Genomic DNA, 24638 nt, shown 5'->3' with positions numbered 1-24638 from the left:
ATCGATTGAAGAAGCAAAATTACTGTTTGATCAAATATAGGAGAGTCATTTGTAATAACAAAACTTTGAAACAACTTAAAGGTACTTCAACTAGTGAATGGATAAATAAATTGTGATGTTACTACATAGACCAACATATAACAGTGAATTAATGAACTAGAGCCATGTGTATTCACATGGCTAAATTCACAAACTACATCGAGTGAAAAAGTTGTAAGAGAATAAATAAGAATAATATTTATATTGTTAAGGAAAGTTATCCAGAACTTGGGAATAAGGCTCAAGAACAGCTGCATGTCCCTCTAGGGTCATACTGAGGCATTATCTCAGAGGCCCACCTGCAGATCCCTCATTTCTTAAGGGAAATGATCCTTCATTGGATTTATTATATACTGTTGATTAGAGCCAGAGTCCATGAAGTTAGATGTAAATTATGGATTGAAAAGTTGCAAATGATTTTTGTCTAGCAGATATGTCTAGTCTGATAGAAAAGATAACTACAAAAGTTATTGCTATGGTTGCTTTCTAGTGTACTAACTAGTTTTATATCTAACTTTGTATTCTTATTTCAGCATTCTGTCTATTCTTGACTATAAATGCTTTAGTGTCTTATACTCATTTGAACTAGCTTTAACACTCTGCAGTTCCCCTCAATAAGAAATTACATTAATTTTGACATGGGCCCATTATATGAATCATATTTTTAAGTTTAAAAATTATGCTTTGAAGTTGGGCATGGTGATACATGCCTGCAATCCCAGAGGCTAAGGAGGCTGAGGCAGGAGGATTGCAAGTTCAAGATCAACCTCAGCAACTTAGTGAGGACCTAAAGACTTAGTGAGACCCTGTCTCAAAATAAAATCGTAACAAAAGGGTTGGGGATGTGGCTCAGTGGTTAAGCAACACTGGATTCAATCCCTGGTATATATGAGTATATATATACACACACACACACACAAACACACACACATATATATACACACATACACTTTGACAACATTATATATATATATATATATATATATATATATATAGACAACATAATATATATATATATATATATATATATATATATATATATATATATATATTATACCAGGAATTGAACCCAGGGGCACTTAACCGCTGAGCCATACCCCCAGCCCTTTTTGTATTTTATTTAGAGACAGGGTCTTGCTGAGTTGCTTAGGACCTTGCTAAGTTGCTGAGTCTGGCTGTGAATTTGTGATCCTCCTGCCTTAGCCTCTGCAGCTGCTGGGATTACAGGTGTGCACCACCACGCCCGTCTGACAATATAAAATTTTTTAAAAAATATGGCTAAGTATGGTGTATGCATGTACATATATGTGTATTATTTAAATAAATACATGATAAGAGCATACATATAAAGAAATAATAAATACCAAATTTAAAGTATCTATTTTCTTTTGAGAGGATACTCAAAGAGAATGCAATATGAAGGAAGACACCGTGGGGTTTCATCTGTTTTGGTGAAGTATTTTTTCATCTAGATGGTGGTCACATGAGTTTTTGTTTAATTGTTCTTTATATAACATTACATTTTAAAATATAAGTTTTTAAAACTATGGGAGCATGTTAAGTTATCCTTTCTTTATATTTTATCTTTGTAACAATCAACTTACATTGCATTTATGCTATATTACCGGATGTATACAGTATCCATTAGCTAATTGCTATAGTTCGGACATGGAATATCCCCCAAAAGCCCTTGTGTTAAAGGATTGGCTCCCAGCCCAGAGGTGGTGGACACTTTAAGAGGCGGGGCCTTGTGAGAGATCTTTAGATTATCGGGAGTCTGCCTGGTCTCTTCTCTTTTGCTTCTTTCTGCCACAAAGTAAGAGATTTCACTCTATACACTTTCATCATGATGTGGAACCTTGTCACAGGTCCAAAGCAATGGGGCTAATCAACTATGGACTACTAGCCAAAATGAACATTGTTTTTCCTTATAAGATTTATCTCAGGCATTTTTATAGTAATGGGCAGATGAATAACATTGGCATGTGTTGGCTATCAGATACATTTATATTATCTGATTTTTCCTATTATTATCTTGTGACAAACAGGGAGAGATTATTCATCAACTCCTTTAGCTTAATAGAAGGAAATAAATAGATGTTAATGATACATAGATGGGCTGCCTGAGTGGGGTGATTTTTGTCAGTGGTCCATTTATTCACATATACTTTTCTGTTATAAAAACATATAACATTTTCTGTTTCTTCTGTATACAATCTTATATACAACCCTGCAACTGAAAAACTCAAATACTTAAATAATAAAAACTATTGATATTCAGACATCCTATTTAATCCTCAAAAGATCTGTATGAAGTACATGCTTTACTCTCCTTTTCCAAATGACAAAACAGTAGCCCAAAGAGACATCCAGTCTGTAATTTAGGAGGAATAAGATCCAGTTGATAGTCTAACCATCGAAAAGCAGTGCTTTCCAAACTTTTTCTACCAAGAAAGACTTTTAGATGTTAATTTTTCTGATATACATTCTAAGATGGGATAGATGTGTTCATGGAAAGAACATTTGGCCTGAGAGGGATATAGAAAAACAGACAAGTACCTTGATGGGATGGATGCTGCTTTCAAAAGAAGGGCAGAGGTGGGATGGAGAGGAGAGGGAACAAAGTGGAAGAAGAGAAAACAATCCTGGCTCCATCCTATAGCCCAGGGAACCCACCCTCCAACCCCCATAAGCCCATCCAACCAGAGAATTCAGAAACAAGAGTCCAGGCTGGTGATATTCAAATAGAGGGTGAAAGGGGGTGTTGTTGACTATATTTGGGTATTATAACCACCCAAATATTTGATAGACGATTACTTTCATCTTTTAGTTATTTAGTTGAACACAAAAATTAGAATGGGAACCTCCCTCCTTTTGAGTTGCACAGTATGAAAATGTATAGAAGTTCCACAGTGAATTAACTTGCATGACGAGATTGAAGATGGGTTTCTTTAGTAGAGAATATTAATCGATAAAGCACAACCTTGGACAGGGTGATTGAGAGTTGGGTTGGATTTGGGTTTTGTGGGGTTTGTTTTGTTTGTGGTGATTAGAATGGAATCCAGGACATCTCACATGCTAGGCGTATGCTCTACCACTGAGCTACACCCCCAGCCAAAGCAGGGTGTTTAAGTAAAAGAAGCACCAATGGGCTAGGGATGTAGCTCAGTGGTAAGAGCACTTGCCTAGCATGTGTGAGACCTTGATCTCAATCCCCAGCGCCACAAAAATAAAATAAAGTAGTAGTATGTTAAAAAAATCAAACAAAATTTAGCTATGTCTAATGATTTTTAATATTATAGAATATAAAACACATGTATGTTTATCATAAAGTTTGGAAAATAATAGACAGGAGTATAAAAATCATTCTTAATCTTTAAAAAAATTTTTTTTAGTTATAGATGGACACAATCCCTTTATTTTATTTACTTATTTTTATGTGATGCTGAGGATTGAACTCAGTGCCTCAAACATGCTAGCAAGTGTTCTAACACTGAGCCACAACCAAAGCCCTCATCCTTAATCTTAAAACCTAAAAATAGTCTTATGGTGTATCTGACAACATATGGTTTATGTGTTTGTGTGTGTGTGTGTGTGTTTGATACCAGGCATTGAAGCCAAGGGTGCTTAACTATTGAGCAACATCCCCAGCCCTTTTTATATTTTATTTAGAGACAGGGTCTTGCTAAGTTGCTTAGGGCCTTGCTAATTGCCTAGGCTGGCTTTGCATTTACAGTTCTCCTGCCTCAGTCTCCTAAACTGCTGAGATTACAGGAATACACTGCCACACCCAGTTTATGTTAGCTTTTTCAAGATCAGAACAATTGTATTTTCCCTTTTTTCTAAACAGTTAAATTAGGTGCATTACTACTGTTAGAGGGCTGTGGAGAGAAAGCAAATGGCAGATAAAGGAATTTTTGCTGGTTGGAAGGAGCTGCTCTTGTTGCAAGTGTAAATATTACTCCAGTGGTCTTTGGATTGGGTGGAAATGAAGGGTGCAAGAACTATTATTTTGTACTTAGCAACTTATGATTCCGTCTTCTCTGAAATTTCTTTGGAGAATAATTTTTCTTTAAAGTCTACTCAGTTGAGTCCTAGATAGCAAAACTGACTCGCCCAAAGTCGCAAGCTAGTAGGGTAGGATAATTTATGAAGATACTGATTTGTGTTGCTCTTATTGTATTTTCCAACCTCCTTCTACAAGTCATTATCCACACTTTTAAAATGTTCTTCCTTAGGCCTTTAGCAAGATAAAATGCAAAAGCATAGGAACAAAAAGCTCTTCTTGTTTTTTAGTAAGAAACATTTTGACCTGGCTCTGTTGGGATGAGAGGAGTAACTTTATTAGGAGGAAGACAGAGAAAGGGAGGAAGGGAGGAGGACAGGAGGAAGGATCTCTGGCCTGGGGAAGGTCACTCTTGGCCAAATCTGGGAGGGAAAGGCTTGCTGGGAGCTGTAAGAAAGAGCCACTTTTCCTATTTAAATACCAATTAGTCAGGCCATCAGGAAAGGCAGTAGTCATGGCACACCGTAATCCTAGCTACCTGGGAGGCTGAGGTGGGAGGATCACAAGTTCTAGCAACTTAGTGAGACTTGGTCTCAAAAAAAAACAAAAGAAAGAAAGAAAAACAAAGACTGAGGATATAGCTCAATAGTAAATCAATACTGAAAATTAATAAACAAACACTAATTGGTCAATTAACCACCAAATGGAAAGAGCTAATGCTACTTTCAAAAAAGTAATAATAAATAATAACTCACTTGGCTAAAAATTGATTTATTTAATGGGAAGTTTTCCTTCATTGGTGAATTTTCTTTTTCTTTGTGGTAAGAGTTGACCTAATTTGCTCATTGTTTTTCTCTTTTGCTTATATTAGTGTTTGCCTGGTCGTTAATCATAAAAAAGTCTCATAGGAGGGCTGGGGTTGTGGCTCAGTGGTAGAGCGCTTGTCTGGCACATGTGAGGCACTGAGTTTGATCCCCAGCACCACGTTTTTTTTGTTTTTTTTTTTTTTTTAACTAAGTAAAGTTATTGTGTCCATCTACAACTAAATAATAATAATAATAATAATAATAATAATAATAGCCTCACAGGAACAGTTAAGAATTAAAGAAAGTAAAAATGTGACTCAACATACTTTGAATAATAACAATTTATAAACCTACATACAATGAATGCTGCCAGGTGGAAATGAGAGTGCAGAAAAGAACCTGAAAGAAAGTAAATCAATCCACAAAACTTGTGAAAGGGAGATTTTAACCAAATACTGTTGAAACTCTGGAAAAAAAATAATTATTTACCTTCTGATAAGTAATCCTGACATTTTTGGCATTTTTCTTGTAATCTGAAACATCCAGAAAAATTTTGTCCAAGTTCTCCACACGGACCTTTGTCCTGCTCAGATAATGTCTTTGAAATCAGTCCTCCCTGGTCAGAGTCTGCAGGGAACACAACATTTATACATTAGTGTCATTAGAGTTTGCACTTTAAACAACAGGAGACGATGTCTTTGCTTTTTCTTACCAGTGCTTCAAAATCTTTTTTCTATATTCAAACATAAGGCCACATATTGTTGCAATCATGTGCTAGGACCATTTGACATCTATTAAAGATTGCACATACCCTCAAATCCAGGAATCTGGTTACTAGGAATTTATTATTAGCACATGCACACACACACACACACACACATACACACACACACATGAATGCATGTGACTTCATTTTCTAGAAAGCAGCATGAGGGATTGTTAATAAATGTCTCTTAGAAGAAGGACTGGATGGGATGGGAAACTGTGGGTGGGTTGCATTTATTTTTATTCCTTTGTACATTTGAATTATTTTAAAGCTAGTATCTCTCTCTCTCTCTCTCTCTCTCTCTCTCTCTCTCTATATATATATATATATATATATATATATATACCTTTATTTAATTTATTTATTTTTATGTGGTGCTGAGGATCGAACCCAGCACCTTGCACATGCTAGGTGAGCACTCTACCACTGAGCCACAACCCCAGCCCCAGTGTGTCTTATTTTTATCATTTTTATTTCTAATATCAATAGGGTTAAGTAACTAGATGCTTGTAAACCACTTGTCTCTTTAGACTTCTATTAAGTAGAAAGAAAGAAAGAAAGAAAGAAAGAAAGAAAGAAAGAAAGAAAGAAAGAAAGGGAGGAAGGAAGGAAGGAAGGAAAGAAGGAAAGAAGGAAGGAAGGAAGGAAAGAAGGAAGGAAAGAAGGAAGGAAAGAAAGAAAGAAAGAAAGAAAGAAAGAAAGAAAGAAAGAAAGAAAGAAAGAAAGAAAAACCCTCTAAGGCTGGGAATGTAATTTAGTGGCAAAGTGCTTGCCTAGTATACTTGAAGCCTTGGGTTCCAGCTCTAGCACCATTAAAACCAAACCCAAACAAAACCTTTAATAATTATTTTAAAAATTTAAAATTATAATTGGGAAGTTCATGGGAATTCCAAAGATATTGGCAATGTCTTAAACTGGGTGGTAGGCATTTCTTTTATTATACTACTATTCTTTTTTTTTTGCAATATATAGTTATAAATAATGGGTTTATGATTTAGGAAAATACCTAAAGCAGATCATATTTTAAGAAACAGTTTTTTTCCCCCCTAGGAGAATTAACAATGTATATAAAGTCAATACAATTTAAAAATAGCATGAAATATCAAAATATTTCAGGTTTTAAACATCATTTCCTCTCTCCTTTTAATGGTTGTTCATTAATTAGTTTTAGCTATTTTTCTAATTTTGGCTCTTAGGATGATTATGACCAATAAGGTCCATCCATGATGGTTGACAGACACAAAGTAGTCAGTCTTGACTACTGTAATTGACAAGAGGTATGTATTCGTTTCTCCTTGCTGCTATAACAGATTACCACAAATTTATTATCTTAAGTTCTGTATGTCAGAAGGCTGAACTGGGTCTCACTGGGCTAACATCAAGGTGTCAGCAAGGCTAGTTTGTTGTGGCTACTCTAGGCAAGAATCTATTTTTATACCATGTCCAGTTCTAGAGACACCTACATTCCTTTGCTGAGGCCCCCTTCTTCCATCTTCAAAGCCAACAAAGAAGGACAAAATATTTCCCCTGCTGCTTTCTCTACAATTCTTTTCTGACTCCCCCTTCCACATTTAAGGAGCTTTGTGATTACATTGAATTCACCCATAATTAAAAATAATCTCTAAATTTAAAATTCAAAAGTCAACAGATTAGCAATCTTTTTTTGTGTATGGGGGGGGAGGGAGGAAGTGCTGGGTATTGAACTCAAGGACACTCAACCACTGAGCCACATCCCCAGCCCTATTTTGTAATTTTATCTTATTTAGAGACAGGCTGTCACTGAGTTGCTTAGCACTTTGCTTTTGCTAAGGCTGGCTTTGATGTTGAGATCCTCCAGAGCCACTGGGATTACAGTTGTGTGCCACTGCACCCAGCCAGATTATATATATTCATTCATAATATATATATATATATATATATATATATATATATATATATATATATATATATATATAAATGTTTTTAAAAACCCATTGCTAACCTTGCTTTCCCTTTGTCTTATAACACAACAGAGTCACAGGTTCTGGGGATTAAGGAGTAGATATCTTTGAGCAGACATCTTTCAGCTCATTACCAAGGAGCAAAGCTCAAAATGTCTCCTCATTAGGTAGATTTTCTAGAGACAACAGATTTATTCCTTCCCAACCACCTAATAGAATGACGGAAAACACTTAAAAATGCCCTACAGCCTGACTCTCTTGACAGATAGTCCACATTTGCTCATCTGAGACCAAAACACTTCCTCTGCTGAGCTTTCTATACACTGTCTGGCAAGGGAAAGGATACTGGAGAAAGAAGAGTATACTAGGGAAACATAGGCCTTTTTTGTTTGCCACTTCATTTTTAACATTTTCATTTACAGAGGACCCTGGATATCCAGGATATCACAGAGGTGAAGGTGGTACCGAAGGGCCAGCATAGAGGGCGTTGCTGAGAGTGGGGACTGGTCCCCAGATGTGTGAAGGAGAAGGAACCTCAGGCAAATAGTGGTGACCCACATTTATTAAGTCAATGGGGTCGGAGGGAGCTGCAGTAGTGGGGAGATTATTTAGATCTGGATATGTCTGAATCAGTCCTAATCCTGGCACATACGTAAGGTCACTATGCAATATGAAGGGAGGGTTGCCATTTTGTTCCAATAAACACATTCTGAATGTTATTCCAAGATAATTGATATCTATTTAAAAGATCAGACAAATATATGTGATAGCACCCCAGCATTGAAAGATTTAATCCACTGCCCAGATGCTTCTCCTAAATATTGGATGAATTTGGAACCTCAGAATGGGACACCAGACAGAACATTTGACTTGGGAGAAAAATCCACAGACCCTGAAATGGACCCCAACAATGCTAGTGATAATAGCTGTTTTCTGCTCATGGAACAATGGAATCTGAAGGATTTGTTTCCTGGCTTGAGTTTCTGAAATGTGTGGGGTAAACCCCTCCTCTATTGAAGCCTGTTAGGTTATGCATCGCAACTTTGAGAATCTGATCCACATAATGCCAGCTACTACTGATATAAGTGGAAAATAGTCAGCCAGAAGGAGCCCATTTTATTTTTCATTTCAGAGTCGAGAGGTCTGTGGTTTCAAAGAAATAAGTCCAAGGAAATGGAGATGGCCCACACAGCAATGCTCATTTCTGAAATGCTGTGTCTAAGTTACTCCATAGAAGCTTGGAGAAGATATCCCCTGCCTTGAAACATAAAGCAGCATTTTTTTTTCCCAACATGGAATATTATGCGGGCATGGTTAGTATTCACAGAAGGCAATTCATATCTAATTTCTATTTCTGTATTTTGGGATTTGCCTATGAGCATCTTCTCCAGTTTGGGGCAAATATTTTATGATCTCGGGAATTATAGTAGTGACTCAGGAAAGTCAAAACACTGAATTTGACCCGGTTACATGTGAGACTAGGCTTCTTTACAAAATGGGAGGTGAAGATCCTAAAGGAACTTTAAAGAAAATCCACGATGTTCAAATAGAATAGAGATGAGTCTCTCTTTAAGCGAGAGTTTAAAAAGGAAGGAGACAGACCCAGTGGCACACATCTATAACCCCAGCGACTGGGGAAGCTGAGGCAGGAGGATTGCAAGTTCAAGGATAGCCTGGGCAACTTAGCAAGACTGTTTCAAAATAAAAAAAATAAAAAAGGCTGAGGATGTAGCTCAGTGGTAGAGCACCCTGGGTTCAATCCCCAGTACCAAAAAAACAACAAAGAAAGAGAAGAGGAATCTGTGTTTTTCAAGTTCTCACCCTAATAGCATTTTCTTCTCTTAGCTTTGAAAATTTGCTCTAAAGACAGAAAATAGCACTAGAGTTCTCAACAATGATGGGAGAAGGATAGTGTTTGACTTGAAAACTCCTTTTAAGAGGCTCTGAAACTTTGGTTATCTACAGATTGTCAGTTCAAGAAATGCCAAAGAGTGACTGTCTACCATTTTCTAAGCTAAACAACATTTGCCTGCAGCATAGGCATCTAAGTAAAAGTGATCGTTTAATACTTGCCTTCGTCATGTTTTGGTGAATCTTCTATTGCACGCAGAGTATGGGTAACTGCTTCACGGAGACTTTCATAAATAGAGCGGCTGAAATTACAAAACAGCTGGAAGAAGTTGGGGATATCCCAGCTTTGGCCAAGATCTGCTTTTTCTGTTGGCTCTTTGGATAAAGCTGGAACAAGGTGAGGTTCCATTAAGTTGGTTTCTGACATGAAATCGGATTGGAAAGCCTGGTCAAACTCTTGCTGCATCTGTTTGAAGACGGAAAGACTCCTGTTAAAGAGGGATTCCACAGTCGCAGTCAACTGGAGGAACGCCTTCTCCATCTGGGTCACTTGGGCATCTTCCTGAGTGTGCTGTTCACTGCTGGGGAGATGGCTGTGCTCATCCTCGTGGAGAGGGAACAGAAACTGGTAGATCTTCCTGAAAAACTGCTCCACCTGTGAGGTGGGGTGGGGAACAGACAGGCCATAAAAATTGATTTTCTTTCTGGACTATTTCTTATTGCAAAAGTAAATGTCAGTTTATAGTCAGTCAGTAGTCATTCCAAACCAAGAACCATTCTGGGCAAGGTAGGAAAAGGCGATCAACTTTAAAATAAGGTATTAACAACACTCTTATATCTGGCTTTGACTTTGGCTATGGAATAGGACCTGAAATTCCTCCTGGTGTAGGTTCGCCCACTGATGGTCTAGAAAGGTCAAGTTCACAATACAGTTGAGCAGTTGTAACTTGAGGCATTGGCAGTAGTTGGTTTGCTGTTGCCTTAAGGGCACCATCAAAATTGTCAGAAAACTGTGGAGAAGGCTCTTGTCCTTCACTTGTCTTCATTCATTTTTTTAAAAATTCTTTAGTGAGCTGGGCAAAGTGGCACATGCCTGTAATCCCAGCAGTTTTGGGGAGGCTGAGGCAGAAGGATCATGAGTTCAAAGCCAGCCTCAGCAATTTAGCAAGGCCTTAAACAACATAGTAAGATCCTGTCTCAAAATAAAATATAAAAAGGGCTGGGGATGTGGCTCACTCAGTGATTAAGTGCCCCTGGGTATAATCCCTGGTACCAAAAAAATAAAAAACATAAAATTATTTAATGAAATATCATTAATATCTTTATACTCTCCTTTTTCTCACCTCATAAATGGAAAGGAAAATATCAATACATCCAAAATGAATTTAGATACCAGATATAGCTTAATAGGTTATTTAGGGATGGTTACTTATTAGCAATGATGGAAGCCCTCCTGGTTATAGTCAAAGGAATGAAGCCCTAATTGTAGAATTTTGGGTACCATTCAGGGGGAAAAGATTTTCCAGCATCTACCCTATGCTTCATCTCTGACACGGAATCCTGGGCAGACCAGAGTTGCCTTTTTAAATGTTAGTTATAAAGTTATCTGCTATTGAACATTACTGCCATGGCACCACCCACTACTGTTCAAAGTATTCTCCAGGAATTTTTAGAGAACTTGTGACTTTCCCAGAAAGTCATCTGGGTGAGCTGTCTGCCTTTCACTCTGCCAGCTTTTGTTTACTTGGCTCCATCCCCCAAAATAAGACTTTAATTCTGGGTTATGGTGGTGCTGGGGAGGAGGATCACTTGAGCCCAGGAGTTTAAGACCAGCCTGGACAGCATGGAGGGACCATGCAAAAAAAAAAAAAAAAAAAAAAAAGACAAAGACAACAAATACTTGAGAGCCCTGAGAAATATTCACAAGGTCACACAACTGGCCCAGGTGGAAATGATCCCCAAATCTCTTGGCTTCCAGCCAGGGCTCATCCCACCGTATTCTGGTGTATTAGACAATGACAGTGGCTTTTAAAATAAAGCAGATGCAATCAACAGTGGAGACAAATTAGCTTGGCACGCTCCTTATCCTAGGGGTTCTCCTTTGTAATTGAGTATGGCACTGCCAAGCTAGGAGCATCCTCTAATTAGTGAATGCTCTACTAGAAGAGTGAAATTCTAATAAATTTTCATACTCTGCTCACTTCATGAGGGAGGAGGAAAATTCAGGCCAGTTGGAGCCTTTTATAGGGCAAAGCTCATTCTATTCAGGTCACCACCCTCTATGATTCCCTCTGCCCCAAAGATAGCCAAAGGGGCAAAACACAAACATGCCAGTTCCCTAGGACATATATGGATAAAAGGGGACATGAAAGTGTGTGTGTATGTATGCACATTGTATGTATGTGTTACACACAAGAGGATGTGTGCATTCAAAGAGATTCGGGAGGCAGAGAATGTCTTCATATATGTGGCCTCTCGTGGAGAAAAATGAAAGCAGATTGAATCAGAGACTGAAGTCGTGTAATTGAGAACACAATTCAGCAAACATTTATTGGATGACTACAGTGCTCAAATGAAGGCAGAATATATGATCCCTGCCCTCAAAGAGCACACAGTCTAGTGGAACTTGGTGAATAATAAATACAAGGCTGAAAGAGGGTATTTTTGGTATCATTAAAAGGAAGGATGAATACTGAATGGTTGTTCTAACTTGTAAGCTGTACACACACAGATGGTGGCTCATAGCATTCGTGTTAGATTCTAGATGACAAAAGGCTGATACCAGTTGGGCATCTCTGTTCTAAATATTAATATAAATGTATTTTAAAAAGCGGATCTAGATGCCTTTAGAGCTCTGGCATTTTGAGCTCTCCTTTCCTCTTACCGTATTTTTCACCGAGGACCAACCAGGCTGACAGGTTGAATAGAATCTCATGCAGTTACTGTCCAGGCAAGTCCTGCATTCCTCCCAGGAATCAGCCAGAGATGCCTGGCATAACCTTTCTTCTTCCTCCAGATGTTCCTGAACTTCATTCATGAGTTTCACAGCCCCCTAATTAAAAAGTAGAGAAACGAAAGGGGGGGGACAAGGGAGAGAATTGAACAACAGAAGATGAGGTAGAGAGGGAAGATGGGAGGGGAGGGGAGGGGGGATAGTAGGGGATAGGAAAGGTAGCAGAATACAACAGTCACTAATATGCCATTATGTAAAAATGTGAGTGTGTAACCGATGTGATTCTGCAATTTGTATTTGGGGTAAAAATGGGAGTTCATAACCCAATTGAGTCAAATGTATGAAAGACGATATATCGTGAGCTTTGTAATGTCTTGAACAACCAATAAAAAAAAAATTTTAAAAAAGTAGAGAAACGAGTCCTGTTTCCATTTCATGATTCTCTGTGTGCCTTAGTTGATTCCACTCTTTAAAAAATGTGTGTATGGGGCTGGGGTTGTAGCTTAGTGGTTGAGTGCTTGCCTCTCAGGAATGAGGTACTAGGTTCAATCCTCAGCACCACATAAAATAAATAAATAAAACAAAGATAAGAAAAAATGTGTGTATTCTAAACTACTCCTTCCTCGTTCAGGCCCCTTGCCGTTGACAGATCTGCTGCAGTGCTTTCTGTTTAAGAGAAGAGCACTGAATGGTTTTTATTGGAGATTGTGCAAATGTTATTCATGTGTTCATTCATGTGTTCAGTAAGGATTTATCGAGTGTTTGCTATGTGGATGGACATTACACTAGATGAGGGTGAACCAACAACAAAGATGTCACCCCTATCTGGGGGGACCACTGTGACTTACCTTCTTACCTGTCCTCTGCATGTCTAGTCTATGGGGTATGTGGAAGATGATATTTATTTCTTTCATTGATATTGCCTTTAATTGTTGCATGTTCTCATACACTACAAGAAAGTGTAGTTCTTGCATCTTCCCATTGAGTTAACATTCGAATTGCAGAGAAGCTGTCTCTTGACAATGTTCATTCTCCTCTTGTAGATTCCAAGCACTCCCCCTTGTGGTGCTGGCTGTATTTGGGCCAGGTCCTGCAACCAGTGGGAAGCAGCCCAGTGCAGTGGGCACCTGTCCCTGAAAGCCTCAGCCTGGCCTCTGGAGGTCCCCAAAGGCTGCCTTCATGGCACATCAGGCCTTTCTTCTTGTGCCCCTGCCTAGATCCCTGGCTTCCCTCTGAGTGTGGGCTTTTAAGACTGACCCCCTGTTTGCCTTAGATGAAGTTAAAGGGATGAAGAGCATAATGGGCCGGTCCATACAAAGATAGAACTAAGGGCCTCTCCCGTAAGTGAAAAATGCCTATAGAAGAAAAAAAAGTTTTGGTACTTCAAACCAAATTATTTCCGGGCACAGTGGTACACATCTGTATTTCCAGTGACTCAGGAGACGGAGGCAGGAGGATCACAAGCTCAAGGTCAGCCTCAGTAAATTAGTGAGGCCCTAAGCAACTTAGTGAGACTTTGCCTCAAAATAAAAAAATAAAATAAAAGGCTAGGGATGTGGCTCAGTGGTTAAGCACTCCTGGTTCAATATCAGTACAAAACAAAAATTATTGTACATTATTTTAACACAATGGAAAAGAAAAAGAAACCACTCTATCTCTTGAGCCCAATGAATCACCCAGGCTCTGACAGTCTTCCACATTTCCTCTCTCTGGCTTGGATTTTTCAGTTGGCCTCATTGCAGAGTTCTGGTGCTCAGCCAGGTAGCATTTGCTACCACCCACATTGGAAAACCAGCAGGGCCCAGGCTGCCAAATGCATATGGTGACCCAAACAGAATCTCTGTGTGTGTGCCCCTGGGCTTTGCAGAACAATGTTGGAAACCTATATCTTCTTAAGAATGGTTGTTTCACTCTGGCAGGCAACAATATCTCGTGAGTTTTCTCAGTTAGATCCAATTTTAAATATTCTACACATTATCCCCTTAAACCAAAATCCCAGTATTCCCAGTTCTGAACTATACTCACTGTGTATCCCTGGGCAAATTACTTAATATATCTAAACTTTAATCTCTTCATTAGCAAATTGGAATAATAGTACGTGCTCCCTTTTAAGGTTTTTGTATTAAATGATATAAAGAAGCAAGTCAATTAGCACATTCTTACAATTCATTATTCTCAGACTTATTTTCACTCACCCATTTAGAAGCATAACAAAGAACATTGACCAAATCAAACATCCCAAGTTTTAAAAATGAAATGTTGCCCTGGATGAAGTAGATCTCTGGGTTAGGAATGTCTTACTATACCTTCTATTTCTCCTAAATGTTCCACCCGTGGACATGGACAGAGTCCACATTTAGAACTATATTCTTCTTTTTTTTGTTGTTGTTGTTGTTGTACCGGAGATTAAACCCCAGAGCACTAACCACTGAGCAACATTCCCAGCCCTTTTTTCTTGTATTTTATTTAGAGACAGGGTCTTGTGCTGAGTTTCTTAGGGCCTCACTAAGTTGCTGAAGCTGGCTTTGAACTTGCAATCCTTATGCCTCAGCCTCCCCAATTGCTGGAACTCTATTTTTACAATTCATAGCTCATTAAAATACCCAGGAACCTGACATAGGGGACAAATCAGTATGGGCCACTTGTGGCTTTCTCATTTTAGTAAGTTCCAGATGCTCTCAATCAATATTAATGGGGGGAGGGAGTGGCATGGGACTATGATGATGTCGTGTCACCCGACGGATGGTACTCAGTACCAGGAGACTGGGTGCGCCAACCCCATATTTACCAAGTCATAATTTGGCTAAATTGATCCTTATTCTAGGTTTACCGTAAGTTCAGGGAGAGAGACTCAGGGTTAAAGACCTTCTGCTCCATTAACTTTTTAATTGAGTGCCCAAATGCAGAAAGCTTTTGGGTCCTAAGTAGGTTTTTAAGAATAAATAGAAATTCTCCCAGTTGCTGGGCTAGAATTGAAACCAACATTTGCTTACTTGATCCACCCTTAATTGGAATATTCTCTTCCTAGTACAACAGCCTTCGCTTGCCAGGAGGCTCCAGAAAGTGAGAAAAACACAAAGCCACCGGGTCCCCTCTGCACACATCTGCTGGCTTTCTCCCCGTTCATGCCTTTCAACGTTGGAGTAACATGTTAATTAACATCTCCAACCTCAGTTTTCTTAGCTGTAAAATGAAAGTATGGTTTACCCAGATGTTTGAAGCATTCCACGTGATAATGTGTTTTGTAAAAGCTCTGTTAATGACATTGAGCGTCACTATTCCCAGGTGGCCAGACTCACAAGCCCACCAGGGTAGAACCCAGCTTGAGGGACTTCCATGTTGTCCTGACGTTGAGCTATTTTAGATTTCCTCAAAATCTTTTAATTGCTGCCAAAGGGAGGAGGGTTTGCAGCTGCTGGTCAGGCAATCTCCTTTCCCTGCCAGGAACCCAGCCTGACTCCAGGCGGTAGGTGTGGCTGGAGCATTAACTGGCCTGGTGACAGGCTGACACACTGCTTTGGGGTCAGCCTGTCAGACTCTGCTCTAGTTGCTTAATGGACTCTCAGAGGCCAGGATGCTCGGGAGGGGAGAGATGTGAGCAGTTAGCTGGAATTCACTGGCCCCCAACTTTATAGGTGTATGTGTAGAGGTCGAGGGAGGAAATGTTAGAACTCCGCTTGTATTTTTTAATTTGAAAATGGATGGAGGAAGTTTGATCTCCAACACTGAAATGTTTGTGTATGTATGTGTATATGTATTAGATGTACACAAACACATATCTGGGGAAGGGAATTGGGTAGTTGTTTAATAGGCATGGATTTTGGGTTTTTGCAAAGTGAAAAGAATTCTGGGGGTTGATTGAGCAACATTCTAAATGTATTTAACTAAATACTGCTGAACAGTACACTTAAAAATGACCAAGATGGGGTTGCTTAGTGGTAAACATGTGCTTAGCACATGTGAGGCCCTGGATTCAACTCCCTGCACCCCCCCAAAAAAAATTATGATGGTAAATTTAAATTTTATATTATTTGTATTTTGCCACAATTTGACATTATTTTTGATACAGTTTTTATTTCATCTCAGATTAAGGATAATGTTGGAAGGTAATCTTTTTTAAAAAATGTAAGTATTTTGAGTGTTATGTTAATTGTTATTTAACAGTTTGATTTATTAAATTATTGATGATGTAATGTCTATAGTTTGGAAAATTTTAAAAAAATATTTATTTATTTTTAGTTGTAGTTGGACACAATACCTTTATTTATTTATTTTTATGTGGTGCTGAGGATCGAACCCAGGACCTCTACCCTGAGCCACAACCCCAATCCTATATTTTGGAAATTTACAAAGTTTTTTTTTTTTTTTTACAGTAGTTTATGAACAATTCTCAACATCTTTCAAGAAATTTGTATAAAATGTGTATTCTGTATTAGTAAAAGACATAGTGTTAACTACAGCTATTTAGTAAAGCTGTACTTGAATTTTTAAAAATAGATGAGGGACTGGGGGTGAAGCTCAATGGTAGAATGCTAGACTTACATGGGTTCAATCCCCAGCACCACAAAAGATAAATAAATAAAACAGATTTGGCTGATGCAGTATTTAAGGTACACTGGTGCTCTCTTGAGTGCCCATGTCAGACATTGCACATAGTCAACTGTGAGGTCTTCCAGGGAAAAGGATTCTTTCACATTCTGTTACACTGGCCAGTGCTCCCTCTCTCTCTGTTCCTTTGAAACAAATTGTAATGAGTCCCTGTTTGAGAGGATTCAGATGGACCAATGGATTTTATTATCTAGTTGTAACTAAACTAACCCTCACAAAATGGAGAGAAAGATTCTTGGGATGAGGGAGACCTGGACTATTAAAACATGAATATGAATAATGTAAGTGTAAGTGCATAGAAAGCACATGACAGAGCTGACCACTCTTCATCGTGAGCTCTGTGTTGGCCACATGACAAAGTAAAACTATAATGAGCTAATCAGATTTGGCAAGTCAGCTAAGACTTTCAAAATATCTAGATTATTTTGAAATTTGGATCTGATGATGAACCTCACCCAAAATACATGTTGTACCTCCAGATACTAATGGTAGCCATTCATGTATCTAGTTTACAAATAAAATAATATGCACATATTTAGTAGTGAGTGCTAACACATTTTTAGTTATAGGGATGGCAGATGAAAAAATGTTGGAGATGACTGATCTAGCCCCCAAGTTCCCTGAACACTTTTGACTTGATATCCTAAATCAAAAAGGTCTAAGAATAAGCCAAGTGTGGTGGCATATGCTTGTAATTCCAGCAGCCTGGGAGGCTGAGGCAGGAGGATCTCAAGTTCAAAGCCAGTCTCAGCAATTTAGTGAGGCATGTCTCTAAATAAAAATATTAAAAGGGCTGGGGATGTGACTCAGTAGTTAAGTATCCTTGGGTTCAATCCCTGATACAAAAAAAAGTGTTATATTCATGTACAAATAATGCATAATGAATTCCATTATTATGTATAATTATAAGGCACCAAAACAATAAAAAATTAAAAAAAGAACAGATTGTTTTTTCTTTAATTATGGCACCTGCTTTTCTTCTTTGCATTTCTTCAAGGTTATCATTAGGTTGGTATGTTCTTCCTCTCTTCTTTCCATCATGAGTTTCATCTGCTTAATACCAATCAAAGCCTTCTTCACCTCTCCATCTCCATCTGTCTCCCCAGCCTCAGAAAAACCTGAAAGACGCATTGCAGGAGTTTTTCGTTTGTTTGTTTGTTTTTAAAGATCTGATTAGATTAATAAACAATGAGTTCACCAATATTTCATGTCTCCTTAATAGAGGTTTCATTGTTCTTACAGACTCCTATTTTGAAAGCAGATTGTAATTAATTAGCTGTCAGCTGCCACATGGATAATACCTCTGTCCCTTACTTGAAAGCTCCTGAACAAGTCAGAGCTCATTTAACCTCGTTCTTGTCGCTTTTTGCAGGCCTTATTTTCATTTATCCATTTTTCCCTTCCATTTAGGTCTCAAGTGGGGACTTCAAACACAATGAACGATTTCCCTTTTTCAGTTTCAATTACCTTCCAAGAAGTCATCAAACCAAGAAAGAATCGCATACAACAAGATTCCTTCATAACCTAATGGATATCTCTTTCCCACCTTTCATAAGCCCTAAGTGGGTATAAATTTTATTGTCTTTCTTTCTTCTCAGTAGCCAGTGCGCCCTCCTGATAAGCTTGTTCTTGCCTCTGAATTTAATTATAGACTCCAAATCAGCCCCATTTTAGCTAATTTATTCGTCTCAGTGGTTAAGTACCCCAAACCTGTGTCACTAAGAAAGGTCACAAGTCAATGCACAGAAACAACCAGATTGAGTGTAATTATAACCCATTCTTTTGCTCGTTTAAGAACAATTACACAGATTACTCTAATGGTTTAAATTCTTTAAATGCTAGAAAAGTATTTCACTGTTCATTAAAGCAGTGCTGAGATGACACCGAACATCTGGATGGTACCAAAAAAAGGCAGTCAAAAAAGCAGGCACATTTTATCTACAGGATAGCAAACATCTGGATATGGGAACACTCGCTTGCAGAGACTTGATTGGAATTTTCTATTTTTATCCAGATGTTTGGCATCATGACGACGTGGTTTCAGTGCCCAGAGAACTTCTCACAGTGAGATGTAGTGAGTACCGTTATCTCTCTATAAACCACTATCAGTCACTATAAATGCCAGCAGGATAGGAAAACATGCAAACAGGACACTGCACAGATAAGAAACCAAACATACTCTTTAGGTTTTCACCGATGGCAGTTTTGTCGGTCCAAGTAGGTGCACAGTGACAATCCTTCAGCCATAGCAGATACACAATAAACACCAAGAGTGGCGGCTTCATGTTCCTGCTGTTACTGCAAAGGAAAAATAAACTGCCTCACATGTCTTCTATGAGGTTAGTTTCTGTTGGCATCAATTGAAAACACATGGGCTCCAAAGCATTTTTCTGTCAATTTTTCTTTATGACTTTACACATCTTAGGTTGATATGCTTGGGACATAGGGAAAGTTAAGATATAAGTTAAAAAAACAACAACCTGGGGTCCCTGTTTAGTTTACACTTTTTGTGACAGTTAAATAAAGTCGTCCTAGATGTATTTGAACATTGAGGCAATGGGTACTGTGTATCACAGCCCCATTTTATTTTCTTGTCATCAGTAAACATCTCTTAAGATAGAATTAATTATAATACGTCACTGAAATTCTAAGTCCTATGATCCTTCTGCCTCAGCACTACTAGGCTTTACTCTTTTATGAAGGAAAAACAGTCTCACATATTTTTCTCCTGCTTCTTATATAACTTGTGATGCTATATGAATAGTGCACATTTAGATTTTGTCTCAGATAACTAATTTCCTTTTAAATATAATTGGACTCTGGGCATGGTGGCACATGCCTATAATCCCAGCAACTCAGGAGGTTAAAGACAGAGGCCCACAAGTTTGAGGTCAGCCTCAGCACTGTAGCAAGGCTCTAAGCAAATTAGCAAGATCAAACCCAAAATAAAAGGGCTAGGGATGGATGCAGTTCAGATGTTAAATGCCCCTGGGTTCAATCCCCAGTACCTAAATAAATAAATAAATAAATTTGACTTGACATACATTAGTTAAAGATATTCCAAATACAAGTACTTAAAACTTTGCTAAGAAAAGTTAAATAAAAACAACTGTGTGCTTTAATAAAGTTAAATCTGTAAATTAAGACAAATTATCTTGACTTCCTCCAAAGGAGATATTTATCTGCTTTCTGTGTATTTGCTGTATTAAAAACAATAACAAAAACTTATGTTATTTAATCAACACTTGAAATATCTTAGCACTATAATAAAATAACAGCTGTATAGTAGTAGTTACATAGTGATCACATTTTACATGTCATTTGAGCTAATTTTTTTCTATTTATACCTTATTTACCAGATGAAACTTAATAAAGTATATTTACCACGAACTTTGTGATGTTTTCCCAGAGAAGTTGCCACCAGTTTCGAGAACGATCCGTACTTTCCTCTGATTTAATTCTCATCTGTGTCAGGGATTTGGCTCTGTTCTGTTAATTTGATGACACAGTTCTTAATCCTATTAAAACAATATTTTGAGATTAAGACTCTGGTTTAAAATTTGGCATGGTTTAAAAAAGAAACACTAGAGGGCAGGCTGGGCCCACAATCAGAACAATGACCTTGGCCTGCCTAGTTTTACACAAATACAGTTCTAGTTGGGTAGGACTCTCTAAAGCCTTAAAAATATCTTTTTAATTTGAAATTCATGACATGTATAAATTTCACATAAACATAGGTAAAACAAATATCTTAGATTGGAAATAGAAGTAACAACATGAAAATAAGTAAACTCTAAATAAACCATTTTGAAAAGAATACTTACATAGGGACTGGGGTATGGCTCTGTCTTGTGCTTGCCTAACATGCAAGAAGCCCTTGATTCCATCTCCAGCATCCAAAAAATAAAAGTAAAGAAATCCAAACAATTATATAAGTATTCTTTTTTCCCTCTGCTATAAGAAATGATAAAAACAAATGATGTTATCACTTCTAATTATATAAAAACCTAATTCATGAATAATTCAATAGATGAGTATTTCAGGTCCACTACAATTTGCTAATTGACTAGCTGAATTGAAAATGTGGCTCCTAGTAATTCATTTGAAAACAGTTTGCAGATCTGGTAGCTACCAGGCCAGCTCTAGAGCCTACAGCCATGGTGTCTCTGGCTGATGAAACTGCAAGATGGTCTTGCCCACCCCACCCTCTGCCTCCTGGCTACCGCCCCCGCTATGAAAGTTTGAGAGCTCATCTCAGCTAGTCAGTAGTTACTATGTGCTCAGAACTTTTCTAAAGAGATAGACCGTTCTGAATTGGTCCACTTGCTTTACGAAGGCCCTCAGAGTTTGGTCCTTGTCTCTGGGCAACATGTAACCTGGAGTTTTGCTTGGGCACAGGGACTGAGCAATTAGAGGACCCACACCCCATTTTAGCTGTCTTGATTACCTACTAATTAAGTTTTAGTAGGAAATCTCATCTCTCTGTAGAAAACATTAACTCAAAGCAAAACTTGAATTATTATTTTGGGTACTGGGGATTGAACTCAGGGGCACCCAACCACTGAGCTACATCCCCAGCCCTATTTTGTATTTTTTTTAGAGACAGGGTCTCACTGAGTTGCTTAGTGCCTCACTTTTGCTGAGGCTGGCTTTGAACTCACGATCCTCCTGCCTCGTCTCCCAAGCTGCCTGGGATGATGATGATTATTATTATTTTAAATATATATTTTTTAGGTATAGTTGGACACAATGCCTTTGTTTTATTTATTTATTTTCATGTGGTGCTGAGGATTGAACCCAGGACCCTGCGTGCACTAGGTGAGTGCTCTACCGCTGAGCCACAACCCCAGCCCCCTATTATTATTTTTAGCAGCACAATTTCACTTTTGAGCAACTACAATCCACACTTACAAAAAGACATGTCATATCCTGAGTGATGACTGGTTGGCCAGTAGAGGAGGTAACATGTTATATATTCTTTTTTTTTTTTTTTTTTTTTTGATGGTACTGGGGATTGAACCCAGGGCCTTAGTGCATACAAGGTAAGCACTCTACCAACTGAGCTTACCTTGTATGCAGTAATATCCCCAGCCCCATGTTGGGTATTTTTCTCAGGAAAAAAAGAGCACAGTTCTGGAAGAATGAGTCCTAGGAAACCACGAGGCTCTGCTCTGATTCTACACACCCTTTGCTCATTAATTTGCTGCTGTCTGCTTTTGGGGCCATTTGAAGTCATGGCTGGCATCTGCACATTCCTTTTCAAGGAGCCCAGATTTTGTTGAAAATGGAACCGGATGTTTAAGAAATTGAGTAGCATATTTTTTTCTTTAATTCATGTTTCCTCTTTATGTGCAATTTCTGAGAACAGAACTTCATTACTAATACTAATTACTTTTGAAATATCTTTAAACTTCCATGAAGGTTCTTCCTCAAATTACATCATCTGTTTTCACAGCTGCCATTTTGTCCTTAAGATTAAGGAATATTTCATGTGAATTGGTTGCTTTAATAATTATGACCTTAGTATGCTCAAGATTTAAGTGGCTTATAAAATATTATAGATGGTTGGCAATTGAGGAGACCTAAAGCAAGGTCATCGTAATTAAGAAGAATAGGAAGAGGGGGGCTGGGGTTGTGGCTCAGCAGTAGAGCTCTCGCCTAGCATGTGTGAGGCCCTGGGTTCTGTGCTCAGCAACACATAAAAATAAATAAATAAAATAAAGATATTGTTTCCATCTACAACTAAAAAAATATTTTAAAAGAGAAAGATAGTAAGAGGATGCATGTGGTATCAGCGGAGAAATTGATAGAGGGCTCTCAGGGATGGACTTCAACGTGTTAGTTTATTGTCTTGAGTTCAGGCCTGGGCAGAGTTGTGGCCAAAATGGACTTGTCAATACCATCTCTGATTTATACCTGCTGAGGTTTTGATGTGGTTTATCCATCCAAGGATCCATGTGTTGGAAGGTTGGTCTTCAGTATGGCGATGTTAAGATGGTGAACATTCAGGAGGTAGAGACTTCTGGAAGGTTAAAAGATCAACCCCTCCCCTTACTCTTGATAGAAAGGACCACTGGGATAGTACAAAGATCAGTGCTTTAAGAGATCAAATTCTATCAAAATCTCTGCCACACAATCGTCTCATGATCCTGTGCCTTTGAATTTAGGAGTCTTCATCTAAAAATGAGAGTGTTAGGTTGGGTGGAGTGGTGCACACCTGTAATTCCAGTGGCTCCGGAGGCTGAGGTAGGAGGATCACAAGTTCAAAGCCAGCCTCAGCAATTTAGTGAGGCCCTAAGCAACTCAGCAAGACCTTGTCTCTCTATAAAATATAAAAAAAGGGCTGGGGATGTGGCTCAGTAGTTAAATGCCTCTGGGTCCAATCCCTGATGCCAAAAAAATTAAATTAAATTAAATTAAAAAATAAAAAGGAGAGTGTTGGTAGAAATATTTTCTACTGTTTTTCCCTGCTTTCAAGTTCTGTGATTATTATTCATGTATTCTCCCCAAGCAGCAGTGTAGTTGGAGAGTAATAAGTGATTCGAAGCAATCTGCGAAATGAAAAATTACAGCTAGAGTTGCATAGTATATAGAGTTGCTGAGTAGGTCAAAACAAACATAAATGTTTTATTGAGCCATAGAGTACAACGTAAGTGGAAAGTATAACAATAACCTCTTTTAAAAATTCACACTAGGGCTGGGGATGTGGCTCAAGCGGTAGCGCGCTCGCCTGGCATGCGTGCGGCCAGGGTTCGATCCTCAGCACCACATACCAACAAAGATGTTGTGTCTGCTGAGAACTAAAAAAATAAAAAAATAAATAAAATCTTTAAAAAAAAAATTCACACTAAACTAAAAATGTTATTTTAAGCTCATAGTAATCAAGTAGCAAAAGTAAACATTGAATTCAGACTTCAAAATCTTTCATGAAGTAGGGTATGGTGATACATGCCTGTTAACCCATTGACTTGGGAGGCTGAGGCAGGAGGACCACAAGTTTGAGGCCAGCCTTAGCAATTTAGCTAGGTCCTATGCAACTTAGCAAGTCCCTGTCTCAAAATAAAAAAAAAAAAAAAAAAAGGGCTGGGGATGGATGTAGCTAGTAAAGCACCCTGGGTTCAACCTCCAGTACAAAACAAAACAAAACGCCTTCATAAAAACCAATTGCTGTGCCACACACCTGTAATCCCAGCTACTTGTGAGGCTGAGGCAGGAAGATTACAAATTCAAGGCCAGCTTCAGCAATTTAGCCACACCTTTTCTCAAAATAAAATCCAGGAAAAAAGTGTCCAGGGATGTAGTTCAGTGGTAGAGTGCATGCTAGGCAATCCCCAGTACTGCAAAGACTAAAACAAAACAAAACAAAACAAAACGACAATAACAACAACAACAAACTTCTCATGAAAAGAATTCAAGTTTGAATACAATATGAGGAAATTGTATCCCATTTAGCATCATCGTGAAACTGGAGTTTATGTTTAGACCAGCACTACACAAATCTAATTATTGATTAGAATGACTATAAATATCAAATGTTTTAAATTTTCATGACACCCAGCATAGTGCATTTCTTGCCTCCAGCAAATAAAGGTTCTTGGAATAATTTATTCAGCAAATGTACACTAGGCATCTATTATGTCCCACATGCTGAGGATAAGGAGGTCTCTGC

At 38.3% G+C, this 24638-nt stretch overlaps 1 protein-coding gene across 1 annotated transcript in view; it reads right to left on the bottom strand.

Annotated features, from left to right (window-relative positions):
• The window catches only part of Clul1 (clusterin like 1), a 29114-nt gene extending 4936 nt beyond the window's left edge, over positions 1-24178 (bottom strand). The window contains exons 1-6 of the mRNA XM_026380693.1: positions 24150-24178; positions 19149-19267; positions 17939-18087; positions 12293-12460; positions 9631-10063; positions 5341-5478 (exon numbers count right to left, since the gene is read on the bottom strand). Of these exons, the coding sequence (XP_026236478.1) occupies positions 5341-5478; positions 9631-10063; positions 12293-12460; positions 17939-18087; positions 19149-19254 (994 nt within the window). The 5' untranslated portion in view covers positions 19255-19267; positions 24150-24178. The remainder of the gene's footprint in view (positions 1-5340; positions 5479-9630; positions 10064-12292; positions 12461-17938; positions 18088-19148; positions 19268-24149) is intronic.
• Positions 24179-24638: the final 460 nt, after the last annotated feature.

Source organism: Urocitellus parryii, chromosome 13, assembly GCF_045843805.1.
Source record: "Urocitellus parryii isolate mUroPar1 chromosome 13, mUroPar1.hap1, whole genome shotgun sequence".
Taxonomy (NCBI): domain Eukaryota; kingdom Metazoa; phylum Chordata; class Mammalia; order Rodentia; family Sciuridae; genus Urocitellus; species Urocitellus parryii.
The sequence above is the reverse complement of the archived record's forward strand: the minus strand, read 5'-3'. Positions and strand labels throughout refer to the sequence as shown.